Source organism: Danio rerio, chromosome 19 (assembly GCF_052040795.2).
Source record: "Danio rerio strain M-AB ecotype USA chromosome 19, GRCz13ab, whole genome shotgun sequence".
Classification (NCBI taxonomy): Eukaryota; Metazoa; Chordata; class Actinopteri; order Cypriniformes; family Danionidae; genus Danio; species Danio rerio.
In genome coordinates, this window is record NC_141039.2 from 38,303,549 (window position 1) to 38,321,001 (window position 17,453).

At 34.7% G+C, this 17,453-nt stretch overlaps 1 protein-coding gene across 2 annotated transcripts in view; it reads right to left on the reverse strand.

The window, feature by feature from the left end:
• The window catches only part of csmd2 (CUB and Sushi multiple domains 2), a 543,176-nt gene that overhangs the window by 38,443 nt on the left and 487,280 nt on the right, over nucleotides 1-17,453 (reverse strand). For both annotated transcript variants that reach the window (XM_087295937.2, XM_087295938.2), the window contains exons 53-57: nucleotides 16,244-16,417; nucleotides 15,955-16,128; nucleotides 7,750-7,938; nucleotides 7,444-7,617; nucleotides 464-646 (exon numbers count right to left, since the gene is read on the reverse strand). In XM_087295937.2, the coding sequence (XP_087152063.2) occupies nucleotides 464-646; nucleotides 7,444-7,617; nucleotides 7,750-7,938; nucleotides 15,955-16,128; nucleotides 16,244-16,417 (894 nt within the window). The remainder of the gene's footprint in view (nucleotides 1-463; nucleotides 647-7,443; nucleotides 7,618-7,749; nucleotides 7,939-15,954; nucleotides 16,129-16,243; nucleotides 16,418-17,453) is intronic.

Consider the following 17,453-nt stretch of genomic DNA (forward strand, 5'->3'; position numbering starts at 1 on the left):
TTGGTCTGTAGACAATTGGAAAAAAATTGCTTCATAGGGCTAATCATTTTATCCTTAAAATGGCTCATAAAAAAAATAAAAACTGCTTTTACTCTAGCTGAAATAAAACAAAAGACTTTCTCCAGAAGGAAAAACATTATCAGAAATATTGTGAAAATGTCCTTGCCCTGTTAAACATAATATTTAAAAAAAGACCCAAAAAAAAACAAAGGGTGTTAAAATAAATCTGACTCCAACTGTGTGTTCCCCTTGATAGAAACTTGATTCTCTTGGAATTGATTCATATTGCAATGGACTACCTGAAATGCGCCAACTGCACAAAGTTTAGACACAAACTGCTTTGAAATCAGTTGCTGGCAGATAAATTTGCATAGGCTACAGTTCTGGTTGTAGCAGAATCTTCTGGAAGTGGAAGCGATTAATCATGTACGTTCAGCTGCGCATGGCGTTTCATATTTCTTACCGTGGCATTCAGGCTGGATGCCCACCCAGCTCCCGTTAGCCAGACAGGTCCGCTCGGAGGAGCCCTTCAGCTGGTATCCAGGCTCACAGCTGAATCGGACAACACTCCCTGTGGTGAACTCTTCTCCCAGACGGATCCCATGTACTGGAATGCCTGGATCTCCACACAGACCAGCAGAATCCCCTGAAACAGCACACATTTATCAGCATTTATTTGGACGCTTTGCTTTATTACTAGTTTCATGTGAATGCATTGTATTTTACAAATTCTAATTTCTTTCTGTTTTTTACAGAGATAAAAGAAGTATTTTTGTGTGGCCTTGAAAATTAAATAAATTTAAATAAATATAAATAAAATTAAATTAATTGTATTAATTAATTAATTAATAAAAAAGTCAACACTTGTAAACCTGCTTCACCACAGAAATTTTCTTTTTTTTTCTTCTTTTTTTTTGTTGGTGATTTTTTTAATTAAATTTTATTCAAAACACACATACAAAGAAAAGAAATGAATCAAGTATTTTTGTGTGACCTTGATAATTGTATGTTTTAAAAAATAATAAAATAAATAAAATAAAATAAAATTAAATTAAATTAAATAAAATTAAATAAAATAAAAATACACAGCTTATCTCCCTTGCCACATAAAAAAAAGATTTTTTTTCATCGCTCATTTTCCAAAAAATGGGGAAAAAAACATACAAAAAACAGATGAATGAGTAATTGTGTGGCCTTGAAAATAAAATAAAAATACATTGTAAAATAAAAATAAAATGTATTAATTATTTAATAAATTATATAGTCACTGCCTTGCCACAGAACTCATTTCTTTCTTTCTGATTTGTATTTAATTCAAAGCTAGTATTCAATAAATAAATGAATAATTTTAAAAACAAACACACAAAGGAAAGAAATGAATAACTCATTTATGTCTGGCCCTAAAAAAATTATCCTTAAAAATAAAATAAATCAGTCTCAGTTTGCATAACCAACAGACACAGCTTGTGTGTTGTGATTCACTGCCATTAAAATAAGTGCAGTTATCTACACACCTCAAGTACAATGAGTCAAACCCTGGATGTACTGTCAGCGTACAATAAAAATACCCTCAAACCAATCCAATTTAGATCCTCTGACAGCCCATGACTGGAAAAACTACTATCTAGATGCCCTGCAGGACCTTCAAACTTGCTCTCTATTACATTAGGGCTTTATTTAAAGAGGTTAACAGAGATTTACACAAGATGATGAGTAATTTCATTCATATGAATTGAACAACTCTCCACGGTAGACCTGGCAATTAGAGATGCGCGGTTGGCGGTTATAGCCGCGGACTCCGCGGATAAACCGCGGATCGGGCGGATGACGTTACGAAAAAATAATATTTTAATTAAATTCGGGCGGGTGGCGGGCGGTTGCACTGTTTTTATAGGCATAGCTGGCGCACCAACGAAAAAGCCTAGGACTGACTTTACAGAATGGGAGGAGAAATCGGATACACTAATTCTGGATGAAGTACAGAAGTATTCCTCTACAAACTTCCGTATAGACGGATCAGCAGAGGAAAATCTACTTTCCTTTAGGGAGAAATAAGACCAGTTATTCCCACGGCTGTAGCACCTTTCCAAGAGAATTATAATGCATTTCAGCAACAAGTGCTGCGAGCGAGCGCTCCTTCAGTGCAGCAGGGCGCATTATGGCTATGCAGGCGCTCCCGTCTGAATCCTGACACTGTCATACATGCACTTAGCCTGGTCAGACTTTATGTTCGCTCAAAGAGGGATGGCAAATCTATTTTTCTAATTTAATTTCTAATTGTGGGGGTGACTGAGCCTATAAGGCTTAGGCACGATATGACGTTTTTATTAAAAAAAAATTTCAACTGTTTGCCAAAGCATGCGACTATATCCTATGCCTACATTAAGATATTTATGTTAATATTTTTTTACTGCCTGTTGTTTCTTTTGGCATATAAAATAGGTATTGTCTGATAGAGATATCAATAAAGGTTAATCTGTGTCGCAGAACTGGTGATGTTTCCGATTTCTACAAGCTCAATAACATCCACAGCAAAAAATAAAAAATAATAAATAAAAAAATAGTCGAAAAACTGTGCCCATTAATTAGATGTGCAAGGCAATCAGGTACGTTTTTGGGGTTGCTATGGACAACTACAAATGTAAACATTATTATAATGTAAATGACTTAGTATTCTATCTATTTACTAAAAAATAAAGTAAAATAGGCATTTAGTAGTAGGCTAAATAGCAGCATGTTGAAATGATGTGTCAATGCGTTAATTTCTATTAGGCTACAATAAAAAAAAGTTGTACAGTACAGTGCGTTTAATTTAGGCTATTTATTTACTTTTGTCCCTGTGCGCCGATTGGAGACGGAGTTCACTGCTGATGAGAGCTCGGGTGCTTCTCATTTCTTATTTGTGCATCCTCGTTTCCTTTCCTTGCTTTCTTTCCTCGTGTTTCCACCCCGCCGGGATACGAGGGAAGGACGCAAGGAAAAGACTCAAGGACCGATGAATCGAATCAAGTGAAAAGACACGTCCTCGTATCTTTAGCGTCACTTCAAAGCGTCGTCAATTAATGACTTGCACGTTTGGATTAACTGCATGTCTACATTAAAGTCATCCTCTATTCTATAATGAGCAATAAAGAAACATTCATTTAATAAAAAAAGGAATAAGCCATTTAAATGAAGAGCCCAATCAGCAGATGGCGGGCGGGTGCGGTTTTAAAAATTGGTCAAAAATGTTAGTGCGGATGGATGGCGGACGGATGATGAATTTTGTCATGCGGTTGCGGATGAAATAATAGCCCATCCGCGCATCTCTACTGGCAATAATAAAAAAAGAGGTATCGCTGCGGCTTGGTTTAGGTGATAATTTTTAGGACAGTAAATTTTCCTTAATTTCCCTGCTCATAATGTGGACGTGCGCTCCATGATGTTCTTCAGCAAATCCTCTTATTTTGATCCACTGATGCATTTACAAATGATCATCTTATTCCCCATATATACTCTGGTAATACTCATAAAACAATTACTAACTCAAAGCCAACGGTGAGCTTTTTAAGGAAGGGCAAAGCAAATATTAATGTAAGTGACCCTATTCAGACCTCCTAGTTTTTCACTATTTTTGTGTGTGATTTCTTGCGATAAAACTACTGATTTTATGGGGGTAATTCCAAGAAATTTGACAATTTTGACAATCTTATTTACCATATTAGGTAGCCTACTATGTTAGCTAGCAATCTTAAACAATGACAATGACACAAATCATACAAATAAAGCTTCTTTATTTTACATCCATACACACTCATTCACACACATAAACTACAGACAATTTAGCCTAACCAATTCACCTGTACCGCATGTCTTTGGATTTGTGGGGGAAACCGCACAAATCCATCGCACTGCGTCACCCGGAAGTTTGTATAACTCTTATTTTTATCCATGATCTTTCACAATTTCTTTCAGATTTCACTTCCCGGAGCATCCTAAAATGTACCTTATTCAGGACATGTGTTAGGGCTTCCCCTACTGTAATACACCTAAAACATGCATAGTCGTAAAACTCGTCAATGGCAATTTTCTCTTGTTAACTGCAGGGAAAGAGTTAAACAAAAAAATGTATTGATTTGACACACATCATAATACCAGCCATTATTGTAAAGCACAAATAATGTCCTTCAATTTGGTCACGTCCAGCGACCATCATTTGAGGATGTTTATATCTCATCACTCACGTTTCATCTACGTCTGCTTACTGCACAAGCTGAAACCCCCCTACAGGCCGAGTCCCTTTATGTCCCACCAGTGACAATATACAGCCATATAGCACTGCTACGAGTGTGAAATTGCATTTATATAACAGTTTGACTGTAAAATGATGTATATGAAAGAGAAAACTAAACATGGAGAGTCTCAAAAAGTATTTTGAATGAGGAACTACTTTCTTTCGCCATTCATTTACATCTGCAGCAGATGTCAGAATAGCAGAAACAGTTGCTGCTTCACAAACATCACTTGAGAGCTAATGTTGAATGATTCTCTAGCGTAATGTCTAAAATTATGATACAACAGGTGATTTTGCTCACATTTTAAGATTATAAAGATAAATGGCATGAAATACCGTCAGTATGCAATCTGGAGATCACAATAATTAACCTCGAAAAAGCCAAAGCAACTCAAACACTAGCAGATTACTTGTATAAATACAGCACTTCAAAAAAATTAAACGGAGAGATCGACTTAGAATGTCACTTACCTTTAGTATAAGGATTTGCGTCGGAAGAAAGTAGTTCCTCATGAAAAAGGATTTGTGAGATTCTCTGTGTTTAATTTTCTTTTTTATTTACCTGATTATGTAATCGAACTGTTGTATAAATGCAATATCACAGTCGTAATAGTGCAATATGGCTGTATATTGTCACTGGTGTCACTCGGCTTGCACGCCTTCCACCAGTGCCGATACACAGCCATATCGCACAGCTACTCGTGTGATATTGCTCATATATTTTGGGATTTTATAAATGTTTTTTTATATATACACTCTTTATGCAAAGTGAGTACACATATGTAAAGTTTTGTCTTAACAATAAACACTTCTTCTGGACTTCGTCTGGATACCGAGAACACATTTCAGCATTGAATGTTTATAATGCACTTAGATTCACACACCTATACCCGCTGTATGAAAAGCAATATTAGTAAAAATAAAGATTTTAAAGAACTACTTTCATACTGAATATCATTTTCTCACACTGACAGGCTAGTTATTAACAGCAAAGTGTGTGGAGTGTTTGTGGGGAAAAAAAAAAGCACTAATGCAATTTTTGACAGCTGGCAGAAAGAAGCCGCAATCTTTTGAGAAATATGAATGTTATGAATTGTGACATTAACCTGTCAGTGGTTTTACAGCCAGGATTGAAGCTCTTCTGGCATATCTGAGGGCTGCAATGGACTGATGTGTTTGTAGTGGAACAGGGCAGCTCATTACCTGGCAGGCATGTGGGAGTTCATGTCGCCAAGCCCAATATGAGAAGATTAAAGCAGTTTATGAGGGGACACACTCCTCGCCCTTCCTGACAATGTCTAGATGGGCAATATTGTATTACCACCCGCTGATCTGGGATGTAATCCTGGAGCCTTTGATTCATCATCTTACACACTTACGAGACCACAGAGATGCTGCCTTTTCAAATGTGATAAACTGAGCCCTGGCCTCACTAGCAGGGGAAAAGGCCTCTTTCAAGACAAATGTGCTTTGTAATGGTAAAGTATTAGTTTTGCATTTACACAATGATGCATCAGCCAATGAGTTATTATGAAAAAACACATAGAAACATAATTGTGCTGTTATAGATTAAAAAATTAAACTTATTCAAAAGGTTTTAGTCAATCACATAATTCATATAAATATTAATGCAATATTTTTTTTATTTAAAATGCTTTTTATTTTAATAACTCACTTGACCAATGACAAAACACTCAATATCAGTAAAAGAGAGTCATGCATTTATTCTATGATTATTTACAATATGAAAATATGAATATTTAAATATTTATAATGTGTAAAAATAATAATAAAATAAATAAATAAATAAATAAATAAATAAATAAATAAATAAATAAATAAATAAATAAATATAGTTACAAAGTATACTATCCATCTCAGATGCAGAAAAGCTAGTTCATGCTTTTATGACTTCTAGGATGGATTACTGTAATGCTCTGTTCAGTGGTTGCCCAGCATCCTCTATTAATAAACTTCAGGTGTAGAGAATATGACTATATCACCTATATATCATCCTCCTTACACTGGCTGCCTGTTAAGTTCCGTATTGACTATAAAATATTGCTTCTTAACTATTGACCTTATTCTAAAATGAGGAAGTGCAATCGTTTTTGCTATTGCTTTAGAACTTCCGATTCATTTGCCTATGGAACAAATAACTAGGAATAATAAACAGCACATAACTATTTGCTCTACAAACAAGTATGTACCTGACTATACAGACAATGCAAAATAATAAAATAAGAAAATATCAGTTTGCAACGTCAACCAGCATAACAAGCTGTTTTTAACGTCTAAAAATGAATGGAAGCAAGTGATATACCGGAAGAGGTTCAAATCGGCCATCAAATTTTAAATTATCTAGCTCCTATTCATCTAACAAACCTTCTGTCTTGCTTCAATCCAACCCGCTCTTTAAGATCTTAAAACTCAGGGCTTATTGTAGTACCCAGAATAGCAAAGTCTACTAAAAGAGGTCGAGCCTTCTCATTTATGGCTACTTAATAGCCTTCCTGATAAAAACTAGATTAAAGACCTATCTTTTAAGTAAAAGAGTACACACAATGCATCAAACTCCTCTCGTCTTAATTCACCAGACATTTTGTTAGATATACTTATATGCTTTACATGTTTGCTTCTGTGTTTGTTTATATAACTGCTATTTTCATTTATTGTACTATTTAGTTTTTATTTAATCCATCTCTCTTTATATATGTAGACCATTAATTAGGTTTAATATTTAAAAATAATTAAACTATTAAAAGTGTGACTAGTCTGTGACTATTCTCACTGTCCCTCCAAATTACATTGTATAATAAATATTTCTAATAATATTTGCCACTTTTATTGCCACTTAGTACATTCGCCCCAGATGTTTCCATTTGGTGTGATTGAAAATGAGTTATTTCTCTAAATATTATTTTCTTAAACATTGTTATCTAAAACATGGCTATTAGGCGATGAACAGCAATATAAACAAGTCTCAAAACACAAAAGAAAAGCTTTTCAGTTTTCAGTGAACTGTCATCATGCAAACCTGACACACAAAATACAGTAAGCAAACACTATAAACATAAGTCAAAACAAAACACACAAAGGCTATGTACGGCTTGAACAGCAATTGTGTGGATGAACTATGTATGTTGGGTAGAAAAAGAGAATTGGAATACCAGAGCAATGTGGCAGGGAGCCGCTCCACTGGCCATCCAGCTGGCACATGCGGGTGGTATTGCCCACAATGCTGCGCTGGCCGATGCAGCTGAAGCGGATAACGGAGCCCACTGTGCGCCTGTCCCCTGAGATCTGTGCATACGGAGGCATGCTGGGACGATCACACAGAACCACTGCAGCAGACAGAAAAAAACAGCCAAATCTTATCCACAGTGCACAATGTCAGCTGACGTGGATAAACAGATCAGAGTAAAGTAGGTTCTGGAATGATTGGAGGGATGTTATATTGGGATAAAATGACTCACATAGGCACTTGGGAAGGGAACGGTCCCATGTCCCGTCTCCTTGACAGCTCAAAATGCTGCTGCCCAGCAGGTAGTACCCAGGGTTACAGTTGTAAGAAACTGCGGTCTGGAAACTGTAACGATGAGGCCCGCTGGGCAGGACCTGTCTGACACCATTTTCAACATGTCCCGGATCAGTGCAGTTCACAACTGAGATGCAGATTGAAATGAAGAGAGAGAGAGAGAGAGAGAAAAAAGAGAAAAAGAGAAATAAGAAAGATACATTAATACAGTTTGAACTTTCAGAACGTATAATCATTAAAATATCATTCATTAATTTACCTTTGACTTAGTCTCTTATTTATTAGGGTCACCACAGTGGAATGAATGGCTAACTAATATAGCATATGTTTTATGCAGCATATGTCCCATACACTACGGCCAATTTTGTTTACAAAATTCACCTCAACTGCTGGCTACAATTTTGTATACATTGCTTGCCCTTTAGGTAAAAAAAAACGACCAACCTTTCCCAAACCTAAAAATATAAAGCATCTAAATTTAAATGCAATCCTCAAATCTATTTTGTATGAAGAAACAACCTCATCCTCATTAAAAACTCATTGAATGTCTAAGATTTCCCTCATCAGTGTGGAATATTTCATCAACGTTTAATCAGAGGACAACACTCATTTTTGATTTTGAAGGGCATATCTGGACTAAATGTCCCTGCTTAAGTGTAAAAGTTTTTTAGTTAGACAATATTCATAATATTCATGTTAAAGCAGCAGATTCTTTATATGTGTGTGTGTGTGTGTGTGTGTGTGTGTGTGTGTGTGTGTGTGTGTGTGAGAGTGTGCATGCATGTGCCAGTGGGATCCAGTAGTGCTTATGGTGTAAAAATGAATTTATACAAGGGATCCAAGATAACTGTTGTGAACTAACTGTCTACAGCCTTCATGAAAATATGAAAATAGAATATAGTTCTAATGTTGGGGTCATTTCAGAAAAAAAGTCACCAAACTTAAAGATGAAAAAAAACATTGGTTAGGTTTTGTTTTCTGCTGTAACAATGGTGCCTGGGTCATTTTTGGGTTAGGGTGTATGGTTAACCTTAATTGTTAAGGTCCCGTTTACACTACGTTTTAGTTTTAAAATGCCATTTTATAATGAAAACGATCGGCGTCCACACTAGTGTTTCACCCAGCGTTTCTGAATAGCTCTCCGTCTACACCAAACCACTGAAAACGCACATCATGTGACCACACACACGCACTCCGGCATGCGCTGCAGCATATCTAGCCAGATGAGAGCTGTGCTCGTCGAACTGTTCACCAAGGATTTACCACTGGATCTCATCTCACTATATTTGTTAAACGTGATATTTCATTCATATTGTTGTCTATATCTAACAACATCTTCTCCGACTTTGGTCTTTTGAATCTATTACTTGTTCTCAGGTAATGTATTTTGGCTGAGTGCAAAGATAAGCTAATACTTAATGTAGCCATGTACATTCTGTATATTGACTGATTGTTTGCCTTTATTTCCTATAATGTATAAACGTATTGTACATTATACTTTTCTAATGGCCATTGTTGATTATTAAAAATGATATTCAGCAAAAGAGAGGGTATGTTTCATAATTTTAATGAAAATGAAAGGAGGCAGTAATGTTATAGGCTCGGTTTTGTTCTAAATATGCACAAAGATGAAGCTCATATATGCAGCACCCTAACATTTCTGCTGTCTGATTAGTTGTTAATATCAAAATGAAAATAGCAGTTCCATACATGAAACAACATACGTATCCAAGATGATGTGAAGAGGGTTATAAAGTACACTGTTCCCTTTGAAGGTTTACACGACATGTCCTAGGGAGTCTGTTTTCCATATCAAACTTGCGAAGTCTGAATTTATAAGGTGAGAATGCATGAATAAACTGTGTGTATGCTACTTAATATTGAGGAAAGGCCCCAATCGGAGAGGCGAATATCTGCAGCCCCGCCTCCATTTTCAGAAGTCTCAGTTTTCCCTTATCCACACTGAGATGAAGCAGCAGCATTTTAGAACGAAAACAGCCTCTTCAGCGTTTCCAAAATGCTCCGTTTTCGGTGCTCGAAAACTCCGACGTAGTGTGGACGGATGGCATAACCGTTTCAAACTTACGCGTTTTAAAACGAAAATGCATTAGTGTAAACGGGGCCTAAATGCTATACAAGTCTTTTTACTATTTTCATTTCATCTTAAATACATCAATTACCATTAACTAATGACACCTTATTTTGAATTGTGACCAAAATGTGACTTTTTTATGTATTATGAATAATGTATAGACACACCGCCTGTTGTACATAGAGTAAGCAATAAATTTTGGCAAAAAAAATAAAATAAATAAATAAATATATATATATATATATATATATATATATATATATATATATATATATATATATATATATTCTTCACATTTGTTTAGAAGCTGAATTTCTGCTGCCTAACATTGTAAAACTACAACATTTCCCCCAAAAAACACCTTTATTTCTGAAGACTAGACCTCAAATAACGACATTTAAATAGTGAAATAGTTTTTTTTCCCCACTGTGTTTTGATGGTTACGAAGAATTCCTTTGAGAAATACTCAGAAGTGTTGCTTATGTAAGATGCTAATACATCTATTTATCAAAAGTGACAGTGAAGGCATTTATAATGTTGCAAAATGTTACCATTTCAAATAAGCACTGTTCTTTTGAACTTCCTTTTCATCACCGACTCCCAAAAGAAAAAGGCAGCGGTGGATGAAGCACACAAATCAAGTGCTGACTTGAATGAATGCTTATTTATTTTGAAGCAAAGTGTTTTATCTTATTACCACTTGTCATACGCTGAAAACCACTGCTGATAATTAAAGATAAGTCAAGTGAAAAGAACAGAATATGCCATTTAGCCTAGTACATACAATTTGAGCAAAATCTAAATTACATATATAAAAATGCATCATAAATAGAGATAATGCAGAGGGGGAAATGTGTTAACATTTCAAGGTGAAAGCTGTACTGCTTTTTAGGATCTAGTAATTATACTTATTTGTTTCATAGCTATTAATTTTACTTTATTTTAAAACAAATAAATGCAGCCTTGTTAAGCTAAATTGGCACTTTTGAATGTCAGTCATTCAGGCAATTGGTTTTTTCAAATTACAATCACATGTGGAAATCTTTACAAATGGTTACATGTCTAGATAAATACATTACACGCATTTTCCACTAGTATTGCAGATAATCCTATATTCTGTTTCATCCTTCTGCTGGTATAAATGATGAACAACTGTACTATTAATTGTCCCATTAATAGATTTATGCCAATAAGTCATATGTATACATATATACATATATATACACACACACACAGTTGAAGTCAGAATTATTAGCCCACACCCCCCCCCCCCCCTTTTTTTTTCTTTTTTAAATATTTCCCAAATAATGTTTAAAAGAGTAAGGACATTTTCACAATATGTCTGATTTGTCTTATTTGTTTTAATTTGGCAACAATAAAAGCAGTTCTTAATTTTTAAAACACCATTTTAAGGTCAAAATTATAAGCCCCTTTAAGCTAACTTTTTTTAGATACAGAACAAACCATCGTTATACAATAACTTGCATAATTACCCTAGCCTGCCTAGTTAACCTAATTAGCCTGGTTAAGCCTTTAAATGTCAAGCTGTGTAGAAGTGTCTTGAAAAATATATAGTAAAATATTATTTATTGTCATCATGACAAAGATAAAATAAATCAGTTATTAGAAATGAGTTATTAAAATTAATATGTTTAGAAATGTGATGAAAAAAATATCTCTATTAAACAGAAATTAAGGGAAAAAATAAACAGGGGGGCTAATTATTCTGACTTGAAATATATATATATATATATATATATATATATATATATATATATATATATATATATAAATATATATTTAGTAGGCTAATGATGGAAAATAAACACACCTCAAAGAACACATGCTAAGTTTACTTAATATTTTTTTTAGATCAAAATGTGCATGTGTTGTGATGATTTCCAATGTGTATTCTATTTGCGCTTGCATTCTGAGGATTTTCAACATGTGTGCTGTCAAACCGATGAAGACGTTTTCTTAATTTGCTGGTGTTTTTTCTATTTGCATGTGTTTTCTAAAGTTGCCGCGCATTAAGCTCTCTCTCAGCCGCCGTAGAAATCTCCCCGAACAAATGACATATATTATGAAGAAGATTAAAGGCTTCTGAAAATATTCTGCAAATATCTGAAACCACATAAACACAAACAGTTGCTTCATTAACGGCTGCTTTACGAGCTGGCTGAGGACATGAACTAGGCTCAGAGAGAGGAGGAAAGATGGTAGCGTGTTAGTTACGAGCCAAAATGGTGGCGAGAAGGTATTTGCACATGATGAAGAACCTAGTAGAGAAATCAACAATCATTTCTACTCGCTTACACACAGGAAGAAAACGAAACGTACATTACACTACGACGCAAATGCAATTGAGTATGCAAAGGTGAGAAGATCAGCATTATGTTCATTCTTAAAGTACTCCAACTGATTCTAACAAATGTATTTGAGCACTTCTGCTGACATGTTATGCGCAATTATGAGAAAACGGTGAAGCCAAATGAAGAGGACAGGTTTCCGTATTTGACTCCAGAGTGTCCGTTCTGCCATCTGAGGCCAGCAATGTTCCCTTAAAATCTCTCCGACAGGGACAGCTTGTCAACAGAATTAGACTTTCCAGGGTAGTAATGCATGCTAATGACTTTAATAGCTCTTAGCGGAGCCAGCCAAAGCCATTTTCCATGAAGCCACCATTTATATTTTGAAAAGCGGCTTGATTTTTAGGTAAAATGTTAAGAGCTAAGTTCGAAATGATCATGAATAAAACCAAAAGTAAAGAAAAGAAAAACAATCTGTTCATTTGTTTTTGACCGCAAGTCGATATTAAAATTGATGCTCCCTATAGCCAGTGGCAATTTTTGAAAGGAGGTGGTTCAATTATCTGCAGATATAACTCTAACCAACTTATCTTTGTGGTTTAGAAGGCCATTTTGGAGACAGAAGTGGCTCGCTCAGACACAAATTGGTGCTGATTAGCAGGGCCGCGCGAAGGCCTGCTAAATTATTGATGCAGCTTGGAGCTCATGGCATTTTTTACCGGCTCCTTTTGTGCCATTAAACGGGCGTCTTCCCACGCTACTGTGCTAATGACGGCTCATGATGGAGAGGAGGCCGTGACTGATATGATCAGACCACTTCAACTTCCTCAGTCAGAGTAAACACCATTTATAATCTAAAGAAAGGGAAGGATCGAGGGGACGAATAATGCATCCTTAAAGGTTCAAGATCAATCTGACTGATGCTTTACATTAAGAACCTGTGGGACTTGTTTCTCATTTTGGCTCTTTATATTCCTGTTTATACCTGCAATGTTTTTTTTTTCTTTTGTTAAAAAACTCTGTCAAAACAGTTTTAAATGTGTATAAATACTGTTAAGGGCTGACATATTTTGAGATTGTCCACATTTGATGTCTTTCATCTGTATTTTGAAAAAGCATTAGATTGGATTGCCTTCATTATGTAAATGCTTGTGTGACCAAATTCCTAAACATTCTTTGATAGGTCGTGAAACTGGGTTAGTAGGGACTTAAACTTTGCCATCTAAAACCATAAATTTAGTTTAAAAATCAATTCAATCACAAACTTACAGAGTTTGGTGTGGTTGTGTGTCAATAAGAGCACACAAGGCATTATGCTGGAATAGACACAATACTATATTCAGTAATTTGGTAACATTTACAGTACCATTGTTTTGTAAATATTTACCCCAAAACATAGTAAAATGTAATGTTAACCCTTTATCTGGTGAAGAAACTTACATTGTAATGTCATTGACATTGATTGCAATGGATATGTGTAGCTCAAAGTATTGAAATAACTCCCAGTAACACTCCATAGTTTTACAATGAGTACTTCAACAAATGTGTTCTATAAAGGGTTAATAAGAGTCTATGCATGGAAGGGATTTTTTTTAACATTCACATTTTGTCTGAAGTAATGACATGATTTTATGTAAATGATCAACAGGAAGTTCCTTGGTTAAAAGATAAGATTCAAACATTGCTACATATTAGCTATATATTAATAACAGGCCAATTTAAATACAAAATTCCATTAAAGCCATAATTCATACACATATTACAATGGTCCAAAGTGAAACTAGGCAAAGTGACACCAAATTTAGAGCCTTATTGTGATCGCAGTAATATTGAGCCAGTTACACCATCTCATATGTTTTGGGCTTGTTTAAAATTAAAGGATTTCAGGCAGCTAATATTTAAATTTCTCTATGATGCATTAAATACTCATATAGCCAAGACCGAAGACTATAATTTCAATTTTGGTATTACACCACAGTTCTTATGTTTTAATAAAAGTAAGATACATGTGATTGCCTTTTCTACGCTTTTAGCTAAAGGGTTAATATTGCTCAAGAGGAAGGAAAAATTCCCTCCAACATTTAAGCAGACTTATGGAATTTCTACACCACCTAACCTTAGAAAAAATACTATATACTGTAGGTCTGCAACAACGAATCGATTAAATCAATAAAAATCAATTAATAAAAGCATTGGCAACAAATTTCAAAATCATGTTGCGCGACACTGGAATGTTTGATTGTTAAAAAAAACAAACACTTTAGTTCAGAGGGGAGCGTGGTGACAGGGACAGGGACGAGAAGGATCATTCATTTTATGGATCATTCATTTTTCCATCTTTTGTCATGTATAGCTGCACCGCAGAAAAAAAAAACTTTTACTTCTTAGCCACTTTGTCTTGCTTTCAGTCCAAATATCTAAAAAATCTTAAATCAAGACTAGACAAAAAAATGGCTTGAGAAAATTAAGCGATGCTTAAAAGTTCTATTTGAGATTATATTTTTTCTTACCCCATCGCTAAATAATTTTGCTCGTTTTAAGCAAATAATCACTTATACTAAAGGTGTTTTTTTTCCAGAAAACAATACATTGTTTCTTATGCTATTTCATGTGTCTAGTATGTATCTTGATTAAAGATTTGTTTTAGATATTTGAATTGAAAACAGGACAAAACTACTTACTTTTATTATTATTATTATTATTATTATTATTATAACAGCTCAGGGATGAGCTTATTTGAATAAAGGGTTGTAATTTTTTTTCATCCGATTCATCGATTAATCGAAGAAATAATCAACAGATAAATTAATTATTAAAATAATCATTAGTTGCAGCCCTAATATACTGTAAGAGGTTGTACTGATATGTTTTTTCCACACTTGGCAACCTGTCTTAGATCACATAAAGAAGAAAGACCCTTCATTTTAGAAGAGTAGAACCTATGTTGCTTTTTATTACTGTCTTTTCCCTTTTCTTTTATATTTGATAATAAAACATTCTTTACTTAATATTATTATTTATTAGTATTTTATTTAATCTTTAGTCTTATATATTTTAGAATAAGGTAGGCTAAATTGTCTGTAGCGTATGTCTATGAATGAGTGTGTATGGATGTTTCCTAGAGATGGGTTGCAGCTGGAAGGGCATCTGCTGCGTAAAACATATGCTGGATAAGTTGCCGGTTCATTCTGCTGTGGCGAGTCCAAATTAATAAAGGGACTAAACCAAAAAGAAAATGAATAAATTTTTACATATATATTTTTACATATATGTGTGCGATGGGTTTCCTTTCAATAGACATATGCAGAAAGACACTTTCGGCATTGTCAGATCAGTGTTTCCTATTTCTGTGTCTGTTGGCATCTGTCAGAGCTTGTTTTCATTAATTGAACATGCTGAATCAGCACTTGTTAGGTTGTATAAAATGTGTAAAAAATAATGTATTGCAATCTGGTGATCGTCTATGTCTGACAATTCACAGTTCTGAGTGATTGGCCTGAGGGTGACAATACTCTAACGTTGTATATATTTAAACACATCCAAGTCTTTATAAGTATTTTCATGTAAATGCTTACCTCCATTATTATTAGAAGACAAACTTTTATTCGCCAGCAGTTATAAAGTTATAAAGCAAAGTTCAATAGAGCACTCAAGCTATTTAAACCTGATAAAATACTATTCACACTCTCTTATCAAGTGACATCCAAAGGAGCGCCGCTGAAGATAAATCCAAATAACTTACTTTTACACCTGGGAAGAGCGTTGCTCCATTGGCCGTTGGATTGACATTGAGACTTGAGCGCACCTTGTAGAACGTAACCAGGGTTGCATGCGAAACGCACAATATCATTTAGGTTAAACTGTGTTCCTTGCGTCACACCATTAGCAGGAGTGCCTGGATGTCCACATGTGATGGCTGTGGAGAAACCAGCAAACAAGTTAATGCCATTTACATGATTATTTCATTCATCTGAGGCATAAAACTGTCAAAAGACCTCAGATAAGAGAGTTGCTGCTTAAGCAACACTTACGGATACAGACAGGAGTCTTCCCGGACCAGCGGTGGTCCTGCTCACAGATGCGAACGGACACGCCGATGAGCCGGAATCCAGGATTACACTGGTAAACAACACTGCCTCTGTAGTTGTAGTTTTCTCCAATGATCTGACCATTCACTATAGGCTCTGGTGTGCCACAGTGTCCAGCTGTTGAAAAAAAAAACGGTGCAAATGCTTGTTTAGAGCACATAAAAGAGTGATTGACTGAATTATTAATAATAATACTGCATCCATTTCTTAAATGTATTTGCTAGATAACTTTAGGTTTAATTAATTTGGCTTTTGCAGGCTTTAATGAATTTTGAAATAACTAAAATCTTGATTAGGTCCTAGTCCCTTATAGACATAAGCTACACATGTGCAGTGATGTTCATTACATCTGAAATATGTGGAACACGTAAAAATGTGAGGTTATGGAAGATATTCATGTGCAACTCATGTGATGTCATGGTTTTTACATAAAAATATTCCAAAACCTCATGCTTTCATGTGTCACATGTTTTGCATAGCTGTTCTACATATTTTATGTAAGGGATAAAGTACATCCAGAAGGTTACTTTCGCAAGATAAACCCCGACAGGCTTATCTGCATTTGTATAAAACTGAAGGGCTTTATTCTGTGAAAACAACCTTCTGTTCATCCCACTTATTACATGAACATGTTCTAAGCCGTAAACATGAATTAATTCTAAAAGTGTACTTAGAGTATTTGTCTTGTTTCTAGTTCAAAAATACAAAAATTATTAAATCGTGAAACATTTACTAGAGAAACCAAAATATTCTCTTGTTTTCAAAAATATTAGGTCAAAATTAAGTGCATTTTTCCTTTAAACAAGCAAAATAATCTGCCAATTGTTCGCTTTGAAATAACATTATTTTGTTTACCCCATTGGCAGATTATTTTCCTTTCTCTAAACTTACTAAAATTTGACAAAAGCTAGAAAAAATTTTTCTTGTCTAAAAATGTTTCTTAATTTATATCTACATATTTGGACTAAAAACAAGAAAACCTCTAAGTTAAAAAAAATAATAATACTTTATAACATTGCACCAACCTGTGTAATATTCAGGCACAAGATGATGCCAAACAGTCAAAAACGCAAAGCTGATAGAAACAAAACTGGCTGTGTAAAGCATTGAGTATCTACAAATTAGTTAATCTTAAGACGGTGGCAAACAGTTT